The sequence below is a fragment of the Nanorana parkeri genome, unplaced genomic scaffold, assembly GCF_000935625.1.
Source record: "Nanorana parkeri isolate BGI_ZX_2015 unplaced genomic scaffold, ASM93562v1 scaffold744, whole genome shotgun sequence".
NCBI classification, from domain to species: Eukaryota; Metazoa; Chordata; class Amphibia; order Anura; family Dicroglossidae; genus Nanorana; species Nanorana parkeri.
In genome coordinates this window covers 734640-758048 of record NW_017307012.1, presented here as the reverse complement: position 1 = coordinate 758048, position 23409 = coordinate 734640, and the positions used below count along the sequence as shown (strand labels likewise).

The 23409-nt window shown below is 39.5% G+C and overlaps 1 protein-coding gene across 2 annotated transcripts in view; it reads left to right on the top strand.

The window, feature by feature from the left end:
- CCDC88A (coiled-coil domain containing 88A) overlaps nucleotides 1-23409 on the top strand; it is a 134396-nt gene that overhangs the window by 78779 nt on the left and 32208 nt on the right. The window contains exons 10-22 of one of the 2 annotated variants that reach the window (XM_018564337.1): nucleotides 943-1101; nucleotides 1578-1724; nucleotides 2485-2629; nucleotides 4541-4725; nucleotides 6050-6187; nucleotides 6950-8020; nucleotides 10321-10448; nucleotides 11386-11388; nucleotides 13248-13386; nucleotides 13804-13980; nucleotides 14538-14699; nucleotides 16527-16804; nucleotides 18886-19029. In XM_018564337.1, coding sequence (XP_018419839.1) covers nucleotides 943-1101; nucleotides 1578-1724; nucleotides 2485-2629; nucleotides 4541-4725; nucleotides 6050-6187; nucleotides 6950-8020; nucleotides 10321-10448; nucleotides 11386-11388; nucleotides 13248-13386; nucleotides 13804-13980; nucleotides 14538-14699; nucleotides 16527-16804; nucleotides 18886-19029 — 2876 coding nt within the window. The remainder of the gene's footprint in view (nucleotides 1-942; nucleotides 1102-1577; nucleotides 1725-2484; nucleotides 2630-4540; nucleotides 4726-6049; nucleotides 6188-6949; nucleotides 8021-10320; nucleotides 10449-11385; nucleotides 11389-13247; nucleotides 13387-13803; nucleotides 13981-14537; nucleotides 14700-16526; nucleotides 16805-18885; nucleotides 19030-23409) is intronic. The other variant, XM_018564339.1, reaches the window with a different exon arrangement.

Sequence of the window (23409 nt, the reverse complement as noted above, 5' to 3'; positions counted from 1 at the left end):
TGTCCTTTTGCAGGTGCGAGTTAAGTGCCCAGTGTACTCCTGAGTCTGGTGACCTCAGCAGTCGGTCTCAGCAGAAAAGATGTTTTTGCAAACAGACATTTTATCAATACTCTTCATGACACTGCTTATGTGAGAGGCCACAATAAAGGATCTGCTCTGACATTTTATAAGGGCAAGTGCTATGTATAGCCAGTTCATAAATCTATATATCTTCTATTGGGTACTAAATAAAGCTTGTCAGATTGGTTGTCAAGATGATACATCCAACCCCAGAATTCAAATATTTTCTTAAAATATACCTATGAGTAATTTATGGAGCCCTATAGTAAGTCACCAGCACTCTGTCATTCTGTTCAAATGCTTTATTTGTACCCTCATGTTCATCATGTAAGGGTTCCCTTAGCCGATGTTTCAGGACAATGCAAGGACCTTGAAAGGTCCTCAAACGTCTATGGGAGCCCTTGTGCAACCAACCTGATGTTACATTAAATCTATGGGAGCCCTTGTGTGACCAACTTGATGTTACAGTAAACTGTTTGAACAAAATGCTGGTAATTTACTACAGAATCTGTATATTTTACCTGCAGTTGACCTCCTGCTGCCCTGCATTTGACCTGCTTTAAGCTACTTTTGCATTCCCATGGACTTGTGAGGGGAAATAAGCAATTTAGGTGCAAAGTGCAAACAATAGCCCATTAACACAGGCCCTAAATAGGATTAAGTTGGATGCTTCCAAAAATTTACAAACCTATGACGGCAAATAATTTAAAACGTTTGGACTTCTTGTTTTTCAAGTATTAGCAACAAGATCAACTTACAAAGAATCTTACACAAGGAGATGTTGTCCTGTTAGAAATGTTTGGCCTGTTTGTTTGGAGCCAACTAAATGCCTGCTTGCTATGAATGTTGACTATCTCCATATTTCCAACTCTGGTTCTCTAGAACATGAATTTGGTGGCTGATGCCAGATCTGCCCGCATGTACAGGGATGAGCTGGACGCACTCAGGGAAAAAGCTGTCCGAGTTGACAAGCTTGAAAGTGAAGTCAGTCGGTACAAAGAACGGATGCACGACATTGAGTTTTACAAGGCCAGGGTAGAGGTAAGTGGGCCATGTCTCAACACATTGTACAAACAACCTGAACTGTGGAAGCTGTGCACAGATCGATAGAATGAAAGAAGTGGGGAGATCTGTCCACTACCAAATCTCACCGAGACTAGCAGACAGAGGCACAGTGCTCTCACGCTGCAGATATACAGCTATGCGGCTGTAGGCACAGGAAGTGCACAGCAATTTTTTAGGAGGAATGTAGTAAAACATAATTGTGAGAAACAGTCAGTGAAGGAATAAATGCTATGTTATAATGGCACAAATGAACAGTGATGATATCCAGCACTGTAAATGTATTTTGCCTTTGGCTCTCTTTATTGGATGTTTCCTTCCACAAGGGTTACACTGCAGAATATGTAATTGTGTTACCACAACTTTCTCCTAGTGAACCAGTTATTATGTAACCCCACGCTCCCCTTAGTAATAATAAATAATCTTTCTGAAATATAATTATGTGTCTTTTGTAGGAGTTAAAAGAAGACAATCAGGTGCTTCTAGAAACAAAAATAATGTTGGAAGACCAGTTGGAGGGGGCACGAGCTCGCTCTGATAAACTGCATGAGCTAGAGAAGGAGAACATACAGTGCAAAGCTAAAATCCATGACATGGAGATGGTAAGTATATAAAAATATATACCTAATATGTTTGGGTTTTTTTTTGTGTGTGTGTATGGTAGTGTCCTAGTCCTCACCCTTTCTGACATGATACAGCTAAAATAATTTGGCATGCTACCGAAGTTTTTATAGAGAATATCTTGCAGATATTTTAGGTTTATTGTTTGGGGATAAATAAACAGCAAAATAGCTGGCTGATCTGTACACCTTACCTGTGTCATACCAGTAACGGCTACCTGAAAGCAACTTCTAGTAGAGTGAGTAAGAGTATAAAGCAGAACTGAGCAAATCCCAGAAACCAGGTAGAGAACAGAAAAGAACTTAAAGTATGGTTGGCACCTAAAACTTTTGTTCTTCAGGTGTCAAGCAGCAGACTTATCTGTGCAACATCACTCTTAGCCATCATAAAGTCCAAAGATGGTAGGTAGACATAAAACACAAAGGAATGAATGTGTTAAAGCTTTGCAAAATGGCAAATGAAAACATAGTTGGGGAGAAGTGAAGGTTTTTCCAGGTCACTTTTCCTAGAGACTGATTTGAAGTGCTTCAACCTCCATTGCCAATAATTATGTGTAGATTGATTTACAAAATAAACACTTAGGATCTACAGCTGGAGTTCCATGATATGCACTTTACAAATCTTTGTATGAACACTGTATCATTTATTATTGTATGGCTACTTGCCTTTGCATTTATTCATATTGATCACCTGTTATGGCTTAAATACAGCTCTGCCTTAATAATATCCCCATCTTCTTAGGAGCGGGATTTAGACAGGAAAAGAATTGAGGAGCTGATGGAGGAAAACATGTCTCTAGAAATGGCTCAGAAGCAAAGCATGGATGAGTCGTTACATCTTGGCTGGGAACTGGAACAGCTGTCTAAAACCAGTGATCTCCCGGAAAGTATGAAGAATGTCTATCTAGATGTCTGTCGTTGTTGTACGGTATACATGTATACCCTTGTGGGGAACATATTTGGCGTATGCACGTTTACTATTGTATACTACCACCTGGCATACTATACGATCTACAGTCATATTCAGTTCTAAATACTTAGGGCATCTTGAGGGCTCCCATTTATACCTGCTAACTGCAATGAAAGGTTTTAAGGGGACACTGTTCAAAGGAGTTTTACGTTGGTTCCAAAAGTTGTTTAAAATGTTGCACTGGACCCTATATAACTTAATTATCATAAATAATTATAAAGACATTTGCTTTATATCATGTATATGAAATGGTTACTACAGTAGCTTACAATTACACCCATATCAGTTTCACATGAAAGAAGGGGTTAACGCCAGTAAATGTGGTAGTAACTACATGGAACATTTTAGGTCAGGTCTGTCTCTGGATCTTTCGCATAGTGTTTTGGTCATGCTTTCTAATTATGCTATACAAGTATCTTGTTTAGTGTAATATGTAAGTGATGTTTGTTCCCAGCTACATTTTTATTTTGTAAGATCATGCTTCTACAGTGTTTTTAGAGGTGTAGGTAAAGCCATATTGTATATACTTTACATAACACCTGCCCAATAGTTACAGCTATGCAAGTTTAGGTACAGATTACTGTACATTGATAAGATCAAATGGGATTTTTCAGTGATTAAATCAAAACTCCAGGCAAAAATAGCAGGATAAAAATGAATTGCTCAATAAAACATAAAAAACAGTTTTTTTTCTGCAATATTCAGCTTCACTCCAGAGATTTCTCCCACAGTAATTTTTTTCCTCCCACATCATTCAACCCACTTTCTCTGAGCCCAGTTCATCCTGGACCCAGGCTCTGTCCTCCAACCCCTTAAATCCCTATCTACACGACCTCCCTACGTTAACAACCCGCCCAAGGCTTCCAAAACCATCTCTATGCTGATGACACTCAAATCTATCTTTCTACTCCTCAGCTGAACCCATCAGTCTCCTCGCACATATTGCATGGATGTCACACCACTACCTGAAACTTAATCTTTTCAAAACTGAGCTTATATTATTCCCCCATGTTCCCTCCCACCAACTTTTCCGATGAGATCAGTAGCATAACCACCAGTCCCTTCTCTAATGTCAGGATGCTAGGTGTAATTCTGGATTCTGACCTCTCCTTTTGGCCCCACATCCAATCACTGTACAAATCTCGCCACCCTAACCTCCTTTAACTTTTACCTCTTGACAAATGACACCAAAAATCCAATCACTTTCTATCTCTCATCTTGATTATTCCAACTCCTTACTCACTACTGTAAGACTTATCTACCTTACCCAACTGTTCAGTAACCCCCACTCCAATGGCTTCCACTCACTCAGCGAATAACATTCAAAAAACTAACAACATAATACAATGCCATCAACAATTCTTCCTTCAAGTACATCACCAACGTTGTCTCAAATATCAGCCAATCTCTCCTCCCAAGACATCTGTCTCTTTAGCTCCCTTGTTACCTCCTCCCATGCTTGTGTCTCTAGTTTTATAAAGCTATTTATTGTTTTTAAACCAGTATACTTTGGTGTATTTATCTTCTTGGCTGGATTTCTGCTTTAACCTTACAAAATGTTTTTAAAAATTGGAACAACTGCTCTACACACATTTGTGTCGTTCATGGGTTAAGGAATCATGTCTTGCTGAGATTATGCCATACATTTTTCATTTTATGAGATTTTCTTGTGATTTATTTCTTCTGGGCATGTATAAGGAGTCTATTATTTTTTTTGTAACCGTTATAATAATTTAAGTTTGGAGATTAATCACTAAAAAAAAGCATTTTACACTATAGTTTATGGATAAAATCTAAATTGCATGGCCTCTTTGTAAATGTTATGTAGCACCACAAAAGTCACTGGGACATGAAGTGAATGAGCTGACCTCCAGCCGGCTGCTTAAATTAGAGATGGAAAACCAAACTTTGCTGACCACAGTGGAAGAACTGAGGAAAGCAATGGGCTCCACAGAGGGTGCGAATGCCAAAATCCTGAAAATGGAAAAAGAAAACCAAAGACTAAGCAAGAAGGTAACATTCTTATTCTATGGTGGTTCTGGAATAAACTCATAATGTGAAAATAATATGAGCTATTCTTAAAAAAAAAAAAAGTTGAACCAATTTGTGAACTGTTGGTTCACCTGCCCATGATTGATATCTCTTATGGTAGATGCATAAGGGAGCAGGTGTGAAAATTATTAATATGTAACATAAATAGTGGACAGACCTTGGCCACAGCTACTCAATAGGACATGTTGGTCTTTGGGGTCCTGGGATCTATCTAGTTTTAGGGTGGCACTACACAGCCTAATAAAGAGATGGGACCTTTGGGCATCCCTTTCCACAACTGAGCCATGTAAGGATTAACTGATGAGAAATTGGAACTTTTGAGAAAATGTCAGTACTGTTTTGAGACAATTTCAGTATTGTCACTTGTTGCCTTCAAAAAACAGGTTTTGTCTGAGTACATGCTATATCTGTTTGTCATCTGGGTTGGTAAGAAAGATTGTGGTGGGTCCTGGTGGATCCTGATGGCTCACAGTTTAAGTATGGCCAAGCTGACTTCTTACTGGCTGTCATTATTGATGACCGATTCCTCTTCTATGCATGGTTCATTTATATCGGCTCTGTTCTTGTTTTTAGAAGAAAAACTCTTTTGTTAAGCAAAATTGCAGTTTAACACGACCTTTCATTTTAGTCTGCAGCTAGCTATGATTTAGTGAAACCTTTATTAAATGATCTTCTTTGTCACTATGGCTATGGGGCATTCTTCCATTTATTTATATATAACAGCCCAAAATTCTAATCTCCCCTGCCCACATGATTGGCTCTCTGATTTTCCCAAATTACAGACATCCCCTGATATCTCAGTCTACACAGAAGTCAAATCACAGGCATTCTTTTACAGGAGTTTCCTGTTTGTTGTGATAATTTCCAACAATTTTACATTCATAAAGGGATGGTGAGGCTGTTGCTTTTCTTATTACAACACTAAGATTGAATGGGTGGTCATTTGGAAATACTGGAAAGGTTTACAATAATATATGGAGAAACTAATTCAATATGTATCTGTTATAGAGATATGTGTATAGTTCACCTGAAGGTAATTGTTTGTCGCTTTACACTTTGAAACCTGCTATGGTATAGTCCTGTATAACTTTCCATTGAATTATAGTGTTTAGCACGTTGCTTAACATTCATTTTCAGTACTGAGCAGGGGTCTTTGCAAACTATAAAAAGGTGTCTCCTTATAGGGCTGCTTGGAAAACATTTTTCAGGAACTTTCATTACTGTAGGACCCAAGTGAACTTGGTTGCTAACTATAAGTGTAAAACTACCTCATTTTTTTTTTTAGCTTGAGAAAATAGAAGCGGAATTAATTCATGAGCGACAGACCATTGAGAGCAGCCAACAAATGAGTGATGACCTTATGAAGGAAAAGTCACAGCTGGAGAAGATCATAGAGACGCTGCGTGAGAACTCAGAGAGACAGGTATGAAGGTGATGCTTACTGTTCAGATAATGCCCTCGCCCGTAGATGTCTGGCAAATTGATTAAAGAAGAAAGAAAAAAAAATTATTTCTGACGCAGTCAGTTAACATTACTGCTAATGGGGCTCATTGCTTTAGTTCCTCTTAATTTTGTTAAGGATAACTGTACATTCATCGCCCTCTTTAACAAGTGCCATATGGCTTCCTTCAAGGGCTTAATTACTGTAAATGACCAGAGTCTTAACTGACAGTCTACTTCTAATGGGTGTTTAGACCTTTGAAGGAAATGCACAGTATTTTTAGTAGGTTACCATAGCCGGTGAGATCTCAGCAAGAACGTCAAACAGAAGATCTGTGCACCTGAAATCATGTCCTACCTCAGTCTTTTTGCCTGACTTGGCTGACATTACAATATGGCACCTGCACAGAAAAAGATTTGTCTCCATTTCTTTCGCAAAAATCTTTGGTGTGTAGTAAGGGTGCCATGGGACATTTGTAGTCATTGGTTTCTGTACCAACACATTCTCAAGGCTTACTTCAATTTGATACAAACTCTAGCTTGTATTTTTTGTGCTTTATACATTCATCCGAAATCCAAGCTCTATCTACTGAGAACTGCAGTGAATAAAGAATTCAGATATTAAGGAAGTAAAGACGTTCTAAAGCACATAGTTCTTGTTTCTAAAGAATGTATGTATTCGTATTAGGCTTTAAATCATTGTAAAAAATGCTCTAATTACAGTGTAATTGATTTTGTCTCTAAGATCAAAGGGCTGGAACAAGAAAATGAGCATTTGAACCAAACCATCGCGTCCTTGAGGCAACGTTCCCAGATTGGTGCTGAAGCCAGAGTAAAGGATATAGAAAAGGAAAATAAGATCTTGCATGAGTCCATCAAAGAAACAAGTAGCAAACTAAATAAGGTGGAGTTTGAAAAGAAGCAGCTCAGAAAAGAACTTGAACATTTTAGGGAAAAGGGAGAAAGAGCTGAGGACTTGGAAAAGGAACTGCATCGGGTAGAAAAAGAAAATGAACAGCTACAGAAGAAGATCACCAGCTTAAACATTGTCAGTGAAAAGGCAGAGTCCTTGGAACAAGAAAATGTTGGGTTAGAAATAGAAAACCGTAAGCTAAAAAAAACATTGGATGGTCTCAAAAATCTCAAGTATCAGATGGAATCATTAGAGAAGGAGAACTCACAGCTTGAAGAAGAGAACTTGGACCTCAGGCGGATGGTTGAGTCACTGAAGAGCACAAACATTAGGGTAGCCCAGCTGGAGCTAGAAAACAAAGAGCTAGAAAATGAGAAAGGCCAACTAAAGAAAGGTATGGACCTCATGAGAGCATCTTGCAAGAAAACTGAGCGTTTAGAAGTCAGTTACCAAGGGCTTGACACGGAGAACCAAAGGCTGCAAAAGGCTCTGGAAAATAGCAATAAAAAAATTCAGCAGCTGGAAACTGAGCTTCAGGAGCTAGAGACGGAAAATCAGACCTTGCAGAAGAACCTGGAAGAGCTAAAAATCTCCAGCAAGAGACTGGAACACCTAGAAAAAGAGACTAAGCTTTTGGAGCAGGAGACCTGTCAGCTAGAAAAGGACAAGAAGCAACTTGAGAAAGAGAACAAAAGGCTGCGCCAGCAGGTCGAGATTAAAGAAATCACGTTGGAGGAGAATAACGTGAAGATCTCCAATTTAGAGAGGGAAAATAAATTACTTTGTAAAGAAACAAATGCATTTAAAGAGTCATGTGCAAGGCTCAAAGAACTGGAAAAAGAGAACAAGGAACTTGTGAAGAGAGCAACTATTGATAAAAGAACACTAATCACACTAAGAGAGGTAAACCATTATTTTCAATATTATTCTACACTATAGACATCTACGTTGTGCAGGCTAAATCTTGGCTGGACAATAGGCAGCTGCGGGTGTCGTGGCTGGCTGAATACAATAACTGGCAATACACATTCCTCCAACCACACTTTTTCATTAGTGTCTTGCTATGTTTGAGGGCCCGTGTACATCTGTGTTGTGGGAAGACACGTTACGTGCACTGCGTTGGCATTCATTTTAAATGGCATTCCAACACACTAAGGCCAAGCACACGTATGGCAATGCACCATAGTGTGTTGCATTAGAAATTTTGCAACGTGTCCAATTTGTAGGAGGATTTGGGGGTTCAAATATATACATTGCCTATGCAATCCTGCATGGTTATGGAGCATTCAGAATCCAGCATAAGCACATGTATTGCTGGTTCTCATTACATTTTCATATTAAAGGCAATAAAATAATGCAGAAATTGACAAGAGCATGAGCTGTATATTTTCATGAGTGTTGTTGCTGCAGTTCATGTAGCCCATTCTGCAGCCCCTGATGTTTTGCAGTCTTCTATGCAACTTGCCTATTCATGCTATACACTAGTTGACTTTTTTCAAACAAACAAATGCAGCCTTTAAACTTGCTCGTCTGTGGGGGGGTTTTTCTACAAGAACTGAAGGGAAATCCTGGATTGAAAAGGGGAACTGTGCTTTGTGGTGGATTCTGGGAGGATCATGTTTCCTTTTTCAACCAGAGAATTTTATTCAAGGAAGGAAGGGAGACAACTGATGTCACGTTTCATTATCTGCAGTTGACATGCAGCTGTTCTGTTATTTTGTCTTCATCAAATATTTATAAACCATTATGTGTACTCAAATTTTTTTATCACTGTGGTCTAAATCGATCATCCATGTCACCGCATGAGCAATTCTTATATTAGGATATACACTGTATATAAAAATGTATGTTTTATTTAGTTTTTTGCCACTTTTTATTGATGCTATATTAACAGTAGAGCAGAATGCGGAGAGACATGCTAGCTATCTTAATGGTTCACATTTAATAGATAATAAATGTGGTTTCATATGTGAACTTGTGGCTTGCACTATATATAATTTTTCATTAGTTATTCTTGACCTTCAAGGACATTTGGCAGTACATTTCTGCTATGTCCGTAGTAGCTCCCAATCCTATCTAGTTAATTTAATAACAGCACTCTATCCCCACTGTTATCAATTAACTCATCTTTTTTTTCTTGTTAGCATCATCAGTGCAGCCCTTGACAGTCAGCTAGTGTTTTACAGGCACAACACATATAAATAGGTATAGTACCCCCTGAATATCAGAAGGTGGGCCACTGGAGGTAAAGCGAGATTCCTGTGTTGCGCCTTTATTAGAAAAGAATATATATGATTGGAGATTCTCTTTGCAGACAAAAACCTGCCTTAAATTATTTCTCCATTTACTTACTATAGAAATACAGACTGTTGCATTGATGTAGATAAACTGACATACTCCAAGGGCTTGTTTGCACCTATGCAGCCCTATTCATTAGTGTGGCTTATTTACTAAATAAGTAAGGCATATTCACTTTGTGAAGTGATTTTTCACTTGGCCAGGGAATTACCCTTACCTTAGTAAATAAGGGGAATCTCAGCTGATCTCTTTCATCCAATCATATGCAAGCAAAAATCTTTTTTTAAATTTTTTTATCTTGATTGGATATTTTTTGCAATGTGAATTTTCACAACGTGGTGTAAGTGAAAATTCACTTGCAAAGTAAAAACTGCCTTGTGAACATGTTTTGCTACTTTAGTAAATCAGACACTCTTTGTTAGAAATCCAAAATAGCATTTTCAGATTTAAATTGATTAATGAAGTACATGTATGATTATTGATGCACCGATGAGTACAAGGCTCTGTTGAGTACAAAGTAAGCACATAAAAATGTGTGATGTAGGTTTTCATGTCCCATCATAATGCACTTTAAAACAACGCACTTGGTTTCTGAGATTTGCATGCACTAATGTACTGTATGCACTTTTGTTGTACAATTTTTTTTAGCACACTCTTTTACAGTATTACTGTATGATATTACCATGTATTTTTTTACATAGTGTAAAAATCAGGAATTTTCACATGATGTCATATCAGGAATGGAACTGCAACCAGGATACATGGGAACAGTGGCCCAGCCAGTCATGTGTCTCCCAGTTACAGACAGTCTTCCATCTCCCTGTAGTATCCACTTACCAGAACTCCGCTCATATCGTTGGCTGTAGTAATGAAATGACTGTTGGATTTTTTTATTTTATTTTTAGGACCTGGTGAATGAAAAGCTGAAAACCCAGCAAACAAATAATGAGCTGGAAAAACTAGCCCATGAGCTAGAAAAGATAGGCCTAAATAAAGAGCGTCTCTTACAGGATGAGCAGAACAGTGATGACAGGTGAGTACAAGAGTTACTACTGTGTCCATACAAACAGAAGAAAAGCTGGCCGCACACCGGATTGCACTGAGATGGTTTATTGAAACTTGTACCACATCACTGTTGTCCCACCCAAGGTCCACCCCCTCCATGGGGTGGAATATCTCTGATTAAGCCTGTGATTGGGTGAAACGCGTCAAGTGGAGAGGACCTTGGGCTGGACACCAGTGATGAGGTACAAGTTTCAATAAACTATCCCAGCAGAATCCGCTGTGTGGCCAGCTTTTCCTCTGCTTGTATGGGGCTCATATTGGAGCGAAGACATGCTCCCAACAGCAAGCACCCGGCTCATTCCTTTCCTGAGCTGTGGAGGAGCAGTGCTTCTTTTGTGAGTTACTACTGTGTGTTTATTGTTTCTAAGATTGTCCCTAAGTAGGATGTCCAAGCAACAAAGGTTCTACATTCAAAATACTTTTTTTGGTCTCTGTAAGCTGCTGTCTCTTCCCATATGCACTTGCTGCTCCCATCAACCATGGTTCTGCTTCTTCTTTTTCCATCTCCATTATATCTATTAGGTAATAGGTGTGCACATAAGAAGGGTTATGGAAGTGCCTGTGCAATGAGCAGCTAGGAGGCAGGGTGCAGATGTAAGATCTGTTGTCCTTATTGACAGAAGATGAAATAGTACTAGTTTTTACACTGCCTAATATGTTTCATTGCAGCCAAAGCTTTTGTACTTTCTCTAACACAGCGGTAGAAGGGTATGTGGTTTAATGGAAAAGGTCAGTGCTTTGCCGTCTGTAGCCCTGCATCTCCCAAAGGCACCTTCCCTACAAACAGTATGTGGGCAGGCTTTTGGAAGTCAAACCATGCTGGTTGGGATTTCGGTGCAGCAGATGCATTGTGTTATTAGCTCAAACAGCAAATTAAGAGCTCATTAGATTTCTGTCAGGATAAGTAGGTGTTTCCATGTATTGCAGCATTTGTAAAAGGATAGCATATGGGGAAATGTGCATGTATTAGAGGGATGTACCTAATAAGTGTTTTTTTTCCCAACCATGCACTTTAACTTATACAGATATCCCTAAACTATGCTGTTGAATTGAAAATTGAACATGTCATGTGCAAGGCAGTCTTGCTTCATGATATTTTGAGTAAACTCCTTTACACTATATGCCATTATTTGTAATCTGTTAATAAGATTAGTCATTGTTATTGTGGGAAACCATGAGGGAATTCTGAACTGAGTCACAGTTTGGCAGACTCAATTAGTATAAATATATGTACACAGCAAGCCGTAGCTCAGTTTCTTTGAAGGGTTTGAAGGGCAGTTCTGCCCCAGGGACAGATCTAGAGGTTATCACTCATACATGCCCCTTAGCAGTCCCTCCATTCAGAAACCAGAAGTGGGACACATAATGCAGTCTTTGTTTAAAAAGAAAGGTAACATGAAATGAAATAACTGTGTTGTGAAAGCTTTTAACATACTTTGAAAAAACTAGTGCCAGAGAGGTATGTAATGGAACAGCTGTTCCTGGATGGTAACTATTTGATCGCTGTAAGACTTTACACATTCATCATTTTAGTTCTAAAAGGATCATTTCACAATTTTGCAAAAGTAGTCTAAGAAAAATACAAGCTTGAACGTGACACCTGGTAGATTGTCAGACATGAAACAACTGTCACACAATGCGGCTGACAGGGCATTGATCACTTGTCTGTGGGCAGCATGCATTTGCCCCAGAGGTGACCAATTCCAGGGGAAAATCAAACAGACGGGGTAGATTGTTCCATATAATTGGGGGTGTTCCTCTGAGCTATCTTGCTCTGGGGTGGCTGCACACTCAGCTCAGTGTGTAAATGCACGCTCCACTAATAGGAGCAGACATGTTCATGGTCCTATGTTCTTATGAACAGCTGTTCAGGAGTCCTTTCTTCTTGCATACATCAGAGATATTGTCTCCGTAGATGACATGTTTATAGTACTAGATGCATAGAAGCTCAGGACCTAAACTCTGCAGGAATAGCCCATAAGTACATACCTTTTACCTCCTTAAGATTTCAATGTTTTCTTTCCGTGATGAAATAATTGACCGTTTTTATTTGAAATCATGCTTGAAATATAGATGAATGCAATAAAGATGAAAAGGTTATTAAAGTAGTGTGCAATAACTATTAAGGGTCTGTTTCATTGTTTCATTTGGCTTTTGTTTGCATGCAGGTCAGAAAGAGGTCAACTGCAGGTTCAATGCATCAGTCAATTAATTCTAAATGATCTTGGAAGTGTCCCAAATTTATGCCAAACTGATGCCATAAACACATTCCCAAAACCCATCAACACAAAAGTCCTGGAGTTCTGCCTAACAAAATGTGCAGCTAGCTTGTTGGTGTTTATTCTTGAAGAATAGATTATGCCGTCCTTTCTCTTCCCAGCATTAGGAATAGTCTTTGAGTATTCAGCTTGTTAGATTGCCAATGCAGAAGTTAGGTCCCAGTCAGTGCTATGGGATTCTTTCTTGATGAAGGAGACAGCCTTGAAGGAATGCTTTCAAAGTATCCCACAAGGTGAAAACCTATTTGCCAGATTTTTCCTAAAGAGGAGTCTTATTTTGAGAACAGGTCCGCTATAATAGTGGACACATGCTTGAACTGCTGGAGCTAGGTAGCTAGCTAAGCCACAAATCTTTAATGGTAATTGGAAGGCACAAGTTAGGAATTCTGACTTTCAGTATTAGAAATGAACTGTAATTCTTTTAAAGGCAAATTTATAGTTGTTGGAAGCAGCTAATGTGACATTTTTTTTCCATGTCCTCACATCAGATATAAGCTTTTGGAGTCCAAATTAGAATCCACGTTAAAGAAGTCTCTTGAAATAAAGGAGGAAAAAATTGCCTCACTTGAAGCCCGGTTAGAAGAATCGACTAATTTCAATCAACAACTACGCCAAGAACTAAAAACTGTGAGTTATTTTTAAAGATTAATTTTGCTGGCTGCTACTCTTCAGGAAGATTCTACTATGCATGAGATTTGTGGTTGCCCTGCTGAATGAATGGAAGTAGCTGATGATTCCCACTGCTGAACTGCTGAAATCACTTGTCACTGGGACAGGAAGGGCAGGGAAAATTCCCTAATTCGGACACATCTGCAAATACCCGACAGGCCTTCCAGTCCACTATACTAAAGTTTTTTTGTTGCTGTTTGACATTTGTAGAAGATAGCCCAAATAAAGTGTATTTGTCACAGTAGTTATTTAAAAGACAGCCAACACATTTAGGGTGTTCCAAGACCCCCCCCTTCAATATAGATAGATAGATAGAGTTGGAGTTCCGTCTAACAAAATGTGCATGTGCAGCTAGCATATTTTCTAATTTTTCAGGTGAAGAAGAATTATGAAGGACTTAAGCAGCGACAAGAGGAGGAGAAGTTGACACAGAGCTCACTTTCTAAGCCTGGAGAGGACAGTGTACCCATCCCTAAATGGGAGCGAGAGAGCCAGGAGACCACAAGGGAGCTGCTGAAGATCAAAGATCGCCTGATAGAAGTCGAGAGAAATGTAAGCCAGATATTAGATGAACCTATACTGTGGGGAAACATGCAAGATGCTCTTTTGACTGCAAACATTTATTAGCTGACTATCTGCCATGGTAATCCTCCAGTTTTGAGTCTCTAAGCTAGAATAAGCATGCACTCTGAGTAGGGTCTGTACTGGAGCCATTGGCTTTTAATGAGAACCAGGCAACTTATATTTAAGTGGCAGCTTACAATCTTCTCTGCAAAAAGATTTGACTAATTTCACCTAAAATGTGATACTTCATGCTAAAACCTGCATTACTGGGAACCGCTTAGCATCTCCCACCGTTACCGGTCTCATTTACAGGATTTAGTTACTCCTTAAATGCTGGCACACTTTATCAACCAAACCTTTGATGTAATCGTAGGCTTTTCCTCCTTGTTCTCCATCAATACAGCTACTTATTTTGATTTTTCACAGTAAATCGCAGAGAACATTTCCATCTCTTTTAACAGTCAGCTTAAAGGAAAGCAAGAATTCAGAGGCAGGATGCACATACATCTGATCATTTATATGGCCTAAATTTTGTTTTTCTTCAGAATGCTACTCTGCAGGCAGAAAAGCAAGCACTGAAAACTCAGCTGAAACAACTGGAAAATCAAAACGACAACTTACAAGCACAAATTCTGACTCTTCAAAAACAAACCATTTCACTGCAGGAGCAAAACACAACTCTACAGACACAAAACGCCAAACTGCAGGTAAATCATAATAAATCGTGCCACCTGGCGGTATGGTTTTGAATGCAAATTCCAGCTCAAAGTCAACTTCCAAGGATAGAAATGTAGCTATTTGTTTTTGAAGGTGCAGGTTCCAGGGCTTCAAACCTGATCCTAACTTCCCCACTTAGTAAGTCATTTACCTTAAACAAGCATGCAGCCAGTGAAGTCTGAAGTTTGAATTCACATCCTGCATGATTGTTCTAGGTCAATGACTCACTTGGTAGTGAACCATGATTGGAATGGCAACCCTTGAAACTGCACCTAAAATAAGTTTTCATTGGCAGCTACCATATTTCTACCTTCACAGTTTGCATTAAATGACCTGTGGTGGCTAGTCTTGTAGCTGTCCTAAAATAATATAGGCACATTGTATTGGGTACAATTAGTGTATTTAGGAAATGGTCACATATGTCTGTCATGCTTCCATCTAGTCTTGCTGACTGTTAATGAAAGTCAGTCTGGCTTTAGTTATAGCTATACATATACATGTAATTATGAGCACATTTGTAGTAGGTTGCTGTGGCAGTTGATGTCTTCTTCTTAAAACTGATCTATGATTGCTTATGACTGTTGTTGGGGCAATAGATGGAAGTATTGCTTTTCCAGGTGGCACAAAATAAGTGATCCTATGGGAGGAGAACTGCTAAGGGGCAATTGTTAAACATCCACTGCATGTTATGCAGAGGACAGAAACCTAAATGTTTGAATGGTAATGGGCTAAGTTGTTGGATTGGTTCCGTAGATGTAAATAACACCATTGATAGTACTGGTCCTGGTGCCTGTAAGGAGAGAACTGCAGTAGATGTGTTAGTGAATAATGATATTGGACAGAGAAAAAATAGTCAATGATTCTGGCAGGAATAACATTCAATTAGGTGCCTAGTGCAAACATAGTCCTTATAGACGCTCATCCTGTATCTAAGATTTTCCTATGACATACACCCTTTTCATTCTGTAGCCACACACTTAGACTAGATCATCTAGGCCTCTCAGACGAAAATGCCGTAGATATGCCGCCCCTTCTTCTCCCCTATCACCATATCGTTATGATATACGTGCTCGGCAGGATCCATGCTCAAGCACGGCCCTAAATGGGAGTGTACACTGAGACCCGACTCCCCCACCAATCACATCCATTACAGAAAACGTTTGACTCCTCCCAGCTGTCAAATTTAAACACAGGCAAGATATCCCGCCATCTCTATTGCATTCCCCACTTAGGCTTGACAAAGAGGCAGAGCCTCGAAACGCATAGCCGTCAGCATTGGACACTGCCCCTGTCCATCTCTTCCATTCTCCTCCGTTTTTTGACATACCCGAGACACGCTCAGATCGACTCCTTTGGTCCCCGAACGGTCCGGCAGTTGACATTGCCTCACACCCACACAGCCGCGGCTCAGCCTGGCCAGCTGAGACCGCGGTGTTTAAACAATCACCCCCGACAGCTATTAGACTGCTCTCCGACATCTCCAAACGAGCTGACACGCTGTATGCTGACACCAGCAACGTGAGTAAAGGTTTTACAGTAGTGGCGCTTTTTCATTTTTGTGATTTTATTTTAATAGGTGCCTAGTGGTTTCCTTCAAAAAGGCCAGGTGGTACTCTGGCAGATTGGTCATGGACTTCACAGGGGGGTTCCACTTGTCCCTTTACGCAGAGGCCTTTTGCAATCTCCACCACTGATACCCTCCACTGGTGCAAGTTATGATGTGGATATTTCTGTGCACTCTTTGAAACACTGTTAAAAATGTTGGTGCCACCTAATGACTGTAACAAGTTATTTCTATGTTCTATTTTTATCTTCAGGTTGAAAACTCTACTCTCAACTCTCAGAGCACCTCATTAATGAACCAAAATTCTCAGCTCCTCCTTCAGCAGTCTAGCTTAGAAACAGAGAACGAGTCTTTGGTAAAGGAGAGAGAAGAGCTGAAATCGATGTACGATTTGTTGGTAAAAGACCATGAAAAGCTGGCACAGGTTCATGATCGCCAAGCAGGAGAGTATGAATCGCTCATCTCTAAACATGGCAACCTAAAGTCTGCACATAAAAATCTGGAGGTGGAACACAAAGATCTCGTAGACCGGTATGACTTTGCACTGATTTAGATGAACTGCTGAGTTACGTTTTTGTGCTATTAAAAAATTAAATTAAATCCAGCAATTGATTGTGATCCCTGACAAATACATTGCCATTTTGTGGGCACCAAAGCTAATCTGAATGCTTTAACTTCTGTTAGCTCAGTTGTATCAGCCAGAGAACTGAATTATACTATTGTATGTGAGTGGATTTTCAGAGAAGGAAACTCCCATTACATGTAGCTGTTCCTATAGCTGTGTTAGGACAGTCTGGATTCTCAGGTCCACAATGGAGCTAAATAACTTCAGGCAAGGTTTTAGTGTATTATAAGTAAGGGAGTGTGGCACTAAAATACAGCAATGATCCTGGCTGTGCACTACATGTCTGACTATTGGTGAGAATGTAGAAAACTGTACAAGAGGATTACACTTGTTAAGCTGCCCACAGACACACATAATTGCCAAAAGTTTATGGCCATCTAACCATAACACCTACCTCTATCCCCAAATGTATGTGGGAGCACCTCACTTAGTTTAGGTGTTTCCAGTACGGGGTACTATTAATGCTACAGCAGACAAAAACATTGTAGACAATTGGTGTTTTTCCTTGTGTCCTACCTTGTGACAACAGTTTGGGGAAGGCCCTTTACTGTATAGGCATGACCGTGCCCAAAGCCATCTCCATAAAGACATAGTTTCACTAGTTTGGTGTGGGAGAACTCGAGTGGCCTACACAGAGCCCTAATCTTAAGCCATAACATAAGTTTGAGGAGAGTTTTCAACATGGCTAAAGTACTACTTTAATAGTATCCCTGTTTGATATTTTAAAATATCAGGATATATGTGGGCCTCAGCTTGAATTTTGGTAACATATGCAAACAGCTAGATTCACAGTTGAGATACAGAAATGTAAACTGTGTTGTCAAAAACATTTGCAATTATGTTCATCCTCTTTACTAGTCCAGGTGTTCCTGCCCCTGCATAATCAGGTTCCAGTTCTCCAGTACAGCTGTAGCTACCCTTAGTCTATTGAGTGGACAATAAAATAGTAATAGCACAATCATATGCATGCTCACAATGGTAGACTAACAGCACTGTACTGAGCAGAAGAGGTCTTAATTCAGATTGCTCACCTTAATGGTATTTGTTATCTGCTTTAAGTTCAGATTTATACTCTCTAATGGTTTGCTTTGTTGTAATCATTGTAGAAAGAATGTTGCCACAGACCATACCCAGATTGGTGCTGCATTCAAGCAATTTTTTCCTGAATCAATAAAGGAAAATTAGCCGTATTGATAAACATGGGCTGCAAAATATGTGCAAAACAATCCCGATTGACCAGTGGATTAGTGATTCTAACTTTGATTCCTGTGACCTGCCTGAAATCGCAATGTGTGCATGATTTGGCATTTATAAAAAAAAAAAAAGTATTGCAAAAGTATTGAAAGCACACAGTGAAATTACATATACAAAGTAAATCTGATATGTGTATTGAGAGGAGAATTTTAGGATAGCTCCACCATTTAGCTACTTTGTACTAATATCCGTGTGTAAAAGCGCAGAGCTGCAGAACACATCTGCCCAGCAAGGACGCCCTGTGACTTTACCACACCTAATCATCACTGGGTCTCCAACCGGGTTTGTAAATGTCAGGATTGTTTACCGAGAAAGGAAAACAAGGCCGTGGCTGAGCCTCTGTGCTCATTTCCTGGAGCGTGCTCTGTGTTTAGGCCAAGAAAAGCATTTTTTCATATTTGATACAAGTTTGCTGGACATCAGCGTCAAGAATCAGACAAGAGCCCCATTATTCTGTTTCAACTTTGGCTGCTAATGACTGTTCTAAGAAGCAGACAACGATGTCTATTAAAGAAAGAAACATCAATAAACAGCCATTCACGTCTTTGGGAAGCTGCAGCCGTTGCTGTTTAGAAATCCCAGCATGCTTCTTCTGATGAGGTTTTGCTGGAGCTTGTAGTTCAACAGCAGCCAGAGGACCTGTGCCAGATTCTAGATCATGCTTACACAAAGATTTAATATGCTGTCTCAGAGTAAGATTATATAAATGTGGATTGTATTTATTCTTTTCTAGATACAACCAGCTGCTGAAACAGAAAGTGCAGTTAGAGGACCTGGAAAAGGCTTTAAAGGAGGAGCAGGGGAAAATGGTGCAGGAGAATAAGCAGCGTGAAATGTTAGCTTCTGACTATCAAAGACTCACTGAAGAGCATGAGAGGTAAGTATTATAGTACAGAGAATAATATTGCATTTTGTTTACCTGGAATGTAAGAAATATATTTTACAGGTCAGGAGGCATTGAGGTGTAAGAAGTCATGTAAGAACTGTAAGAAGTCATACAGTTCAGTGTGAAGTGGAATGTGTATTTATGAATACAGTGGGCCATTACCTTCTGTACTCGGAAAAGAAAGCTGCTTGTGTGTGTTATGGGAGGGGATGAGTCCAACACCAACCACCAAAGCCGCAAACATTACATAACATCCTTTTACAAGCAAAGTCTGGTATTCAACCATGTCCCCTGAGTTCTTATTAATGACTGATGTTTCTAAACATGACTATAAGCTTTCTGCTTATGTCAGTGGAATAGATGTAGCAGGATGACATGCAACCTTCCGATGATGAATTAGCATGCTAGTTGAAGGAAACTTGTCATGGGAGAAACATGGAGACTGCTGGCTTCTCCTTATGGAATGCTATTTGCCTGGATGTTGACCCTCTCACTTCAACATTTACCAGGACCAAGTAAGCAGATAGGGAATTCTGGCTTTTCTCTGGCTTACTAGTGTCAGGTGAGTGACACAGAAAGTGTTGAAGCCAGAGGCTCAGCATAACTGCCAGGCTGGGAGCATTTTTAGACAGAGATAAGTGGCAGCTCCTATTTTCTTCTCATGACAGGTTTACTTCAAAACCTGATATTCTCCACATGTAAGCAGATGTATAAAATTATCTGATCTTACAAGATGCACAGAGACATGGAGAGATGTTTTCTATACATGTCAATCCCTGCAATGCCCTACTTCTACAGCCATACATATTAGAGTTCCCATCATAAGCACATTTCTATCATGAAGGGAATATTTCAGCAAGCCACAGCTCTGCTCCATTTGTAACATGATCATTGAGAAAACTTCATCTCACACCGTTATTGGACCCTATATGCTGGCTGCTAAAATTTCCTAATGCAATATCAATTTATTTGTGCATATTCACACATGTTACAGATTAATGCAATGTTTTGGAACAACAAACCACATCTCAAGAGGGCCACACACTGCTTGCAAGTCAGCAGGACTCTCCCGAAATTCAACCAGCGTATGGCCAGCTTAAATGCGTTTGATGGTCAATCTGCTCCTCTTTGTTTTCTTCCTACCAAATACTATATCTAATATAAATATACAGGGTATGGTGATTATCAGAAATATGTTACTAAATATTTCCATACATGTTTTCTTGCTCCATTCAAGTACAATCTTGTCTAGTCAGCTCTGTGGAAATGGCTCAGATCAGCAAGACTGTGTCACTGCCTCAGTCATTTCATATACACACTTGAGATCGCACAGCTGGGGATATATTGAACATTCTACATCTGAGGAATAATGAGGGGAAGTCTCATGCTAGTCTTATTTAAAAGAACACTACCCTTAGCAAAAAATGCATCACCCAACAGCTAAAAACCTAGTAAATTATTGTCAATGAAAACTGAACAATTAAACGGTCTTGAGTATGTCTTATCAGTAAATAGGTTGAGTATTTGTGTACGTGCGGTGTTCTAGTCTGTCACATTGGTACATTATTCTATTATAGAAGTACATTTAATCCTCCAATGTTTTTACGTGATCCATATTGTCCCTCTGTAGATGTCACAGCCTATCTTTGTTCACATTTCTGCCACCTAGAATACATCTGAAATTAGTCTAGTGTTATCAGATGCAACCAATCAGAGTGCTCCTTTCATTTTATAAATGCAGTCAAATGTACAAGCATGATCTGACTGCCCCCAGGCATTTATACAGATACGGGGTCTCTAGACATGGTACATTGTGCAGCCATTTGTGTTAGCCTTTGTAGGCACAACCAGCAATGGCATTTGTGTTAGCACCCTGTAAGGCACAACCAGCAATGTCTTACCAGGGGTAAACACACTTGTTCTTTTGCTTTTCCCCAAAAATCCTCAGCGGGTTCCCCATTAGCTGGCCATACACTAGTAGATATTTTCATTCAGCCTGCAAGCTGAATGAAAACAATGTAACTGGTTCTTCCATCCTCGCTAAACAGCATGGATTATTGTTTTACAGGATTTATATAGTACCATCAAATTGGACAGCCCTTTACAATTTATGGAAGACATTACATTTAAAATACAATTCAAGACAAGATAGGAGGGCCCTGCCATGAGAGCTCACAATCTATGGACAAAGGATGGACAAATCTGCTGCAGCTTTTGTATGCTCACAGTGGGCGCCTGCTCATTGGCTACAATCACTGTTAGGGTGAACATTTTAAGCCTGGCTTCTTTGACAAAAGTTGATTACTCAACCAACTTTTGTTGAGCTGGCAGCGTCACCCACAGTGTATGTCCAGCCTCAGACTTTAGATGGCCCCGCAGTTCAGTGTACAAAAGTCAATAGGCACAAATTTAATGTCTGCCATTACCTTGACAAAAAAGTAACAGTTGGAATTTGGTTGCTATGGACAATACAGAAAGCTGAGATATATGGTTGTAATTGTTTTCTGGTTTTGGACAGAGTGGGGAAGGATTAGAACCTCTGTTTGGGTTTTATTGTGGTCTATGTCCACATTTCTTAGATTTCTTCTCACTTCATGTCCTTTATGCAACTAAAGAAATAGTGTGGAATTACAGAATTTCCCCATGATGTGTCATATCTATACGCTTGTCAGCTTTTATTTCTTGATAACTCTTAACATCTTGTTCCCCGGCTTCTTTTAATGTTTCGATTCATTTGATAACAGATGTTCAAGGAAGATTTTTGTTTCCACCACTCACACATACACTTCAGTTTAGAGAGCTATAAATGCAGAGTTGCAATGTAGTAACCATCACATGTGATATGTTCAAAGATTTCACGAACAATCGACACCATCTACCCCCCAACATAATTTAAATTCTTTTTTCCAGCTGACCCCTTGCAAGGGACAGGATTCCACTTGTTGCCAGGGCAACACTGTCTGCAGGAGTGAGCATGTGACATCATCTTCTATAGTCCCATTCAGTGGGACATCATGTGTTCATATTGCGTTAATCCTATGTGTAATAACACCTGAAAATAGTGCGAAAGACCTGTGACTTCAATTTAAGAAGCGCCCATGGTTGGGTAGTAAACCTGGTCAAATATTAATTAAGAAACCGCTTTGAATGAGAATGCTGTAGATTACATTTATCTTCCATAAAGGAAGATGTATATTGCAGGAAATCTTCGGCACAGCATTCAGTTTTTCCTTAAAAATCCATTTTAAAAAAAGGACTAGAAGGATAGAAGAGGGACTCTCTGTGTCCTCTTTCTAGTGCTGTTTTAATGCAGTTCATAATGCAATACACCCATGCTGCAATTTTCAGCCTATTTTTGTCTATGTACCCCTCATTGTGCCAAGCTGTGCTCGGGGCTGTTTGAAGATAAAAGTTGGTTCAGGGTAAACATGAGTGATCCCCACCATCATCACAAAGAATGGATCCAACCTGTGCTGGAAAAAAAGTGTTAGATTTTGAAAAATGAGATATGGAATGCAAACCGAACTCCTTAATGTTAGCTAAGAGCTGAATGCTTCATCTACAGAGTAATGCTGTATAAATTATGAGCCCTGATTTTTAGAAATCCATACAAAATAAACCAAAGACAGTACTCCTTAAGGGGTCATCTAGCTTCCTAGAGGATCAGGGGGCTGAAATATGACATGTTCTACCTCCCCACCCCTGCAGCTTTTCAGATTTGTTAGATGCTACATTGCAATTATATTTTACTATTACACACTGTAGAGATTGATAATATGAAGAAACATTTTTTTTCACCTAAAGTATTTGTAGGAAAACAAACATCCTAAAATACCCGGAAAGTCAGAAATACATATATTAGTCTTGGATTCAGACAGTTTCTAAACTAAAAAATATTCCAAATATTTCTGGCTTACAGCTGCTACATTTAGTGGAAGTTAAAGTAAACCTGTATTGGGACTAATTTGGAGGATGGCATTTCTGCCCTGCCTGTCTCTGGCTTTGAGTCACTGAACCTGCCTTCAAATAAGTCAAACTCCCGACCTTCAGTCTTCCAGATCAGTGTTTTTAGAAAGTATTGATGCCCCTGCCATGACAGCCAGGCAACTTGCATTTAAAAACGTCAGCAAGGGCAGCCTACACATTCTCATAGTGCAAGTTTACTTCAAAATGTAATTTGTTTATATTTTTCCAGTGTTCTTTATTGTAGCATTGTAAAGAAACGGGGAACTTTCATTTATTATTTCAACCAAAATGAGGCTGATCCCACTTTTTGCTTTTCTTTGAAAGTCAAGATATTTGGTGTCTGTGTAATGTGCACCCCTCCTCTAAATGTGCGTTCTGTTGTTCTGGCTGCCAAGCAATGCTGCT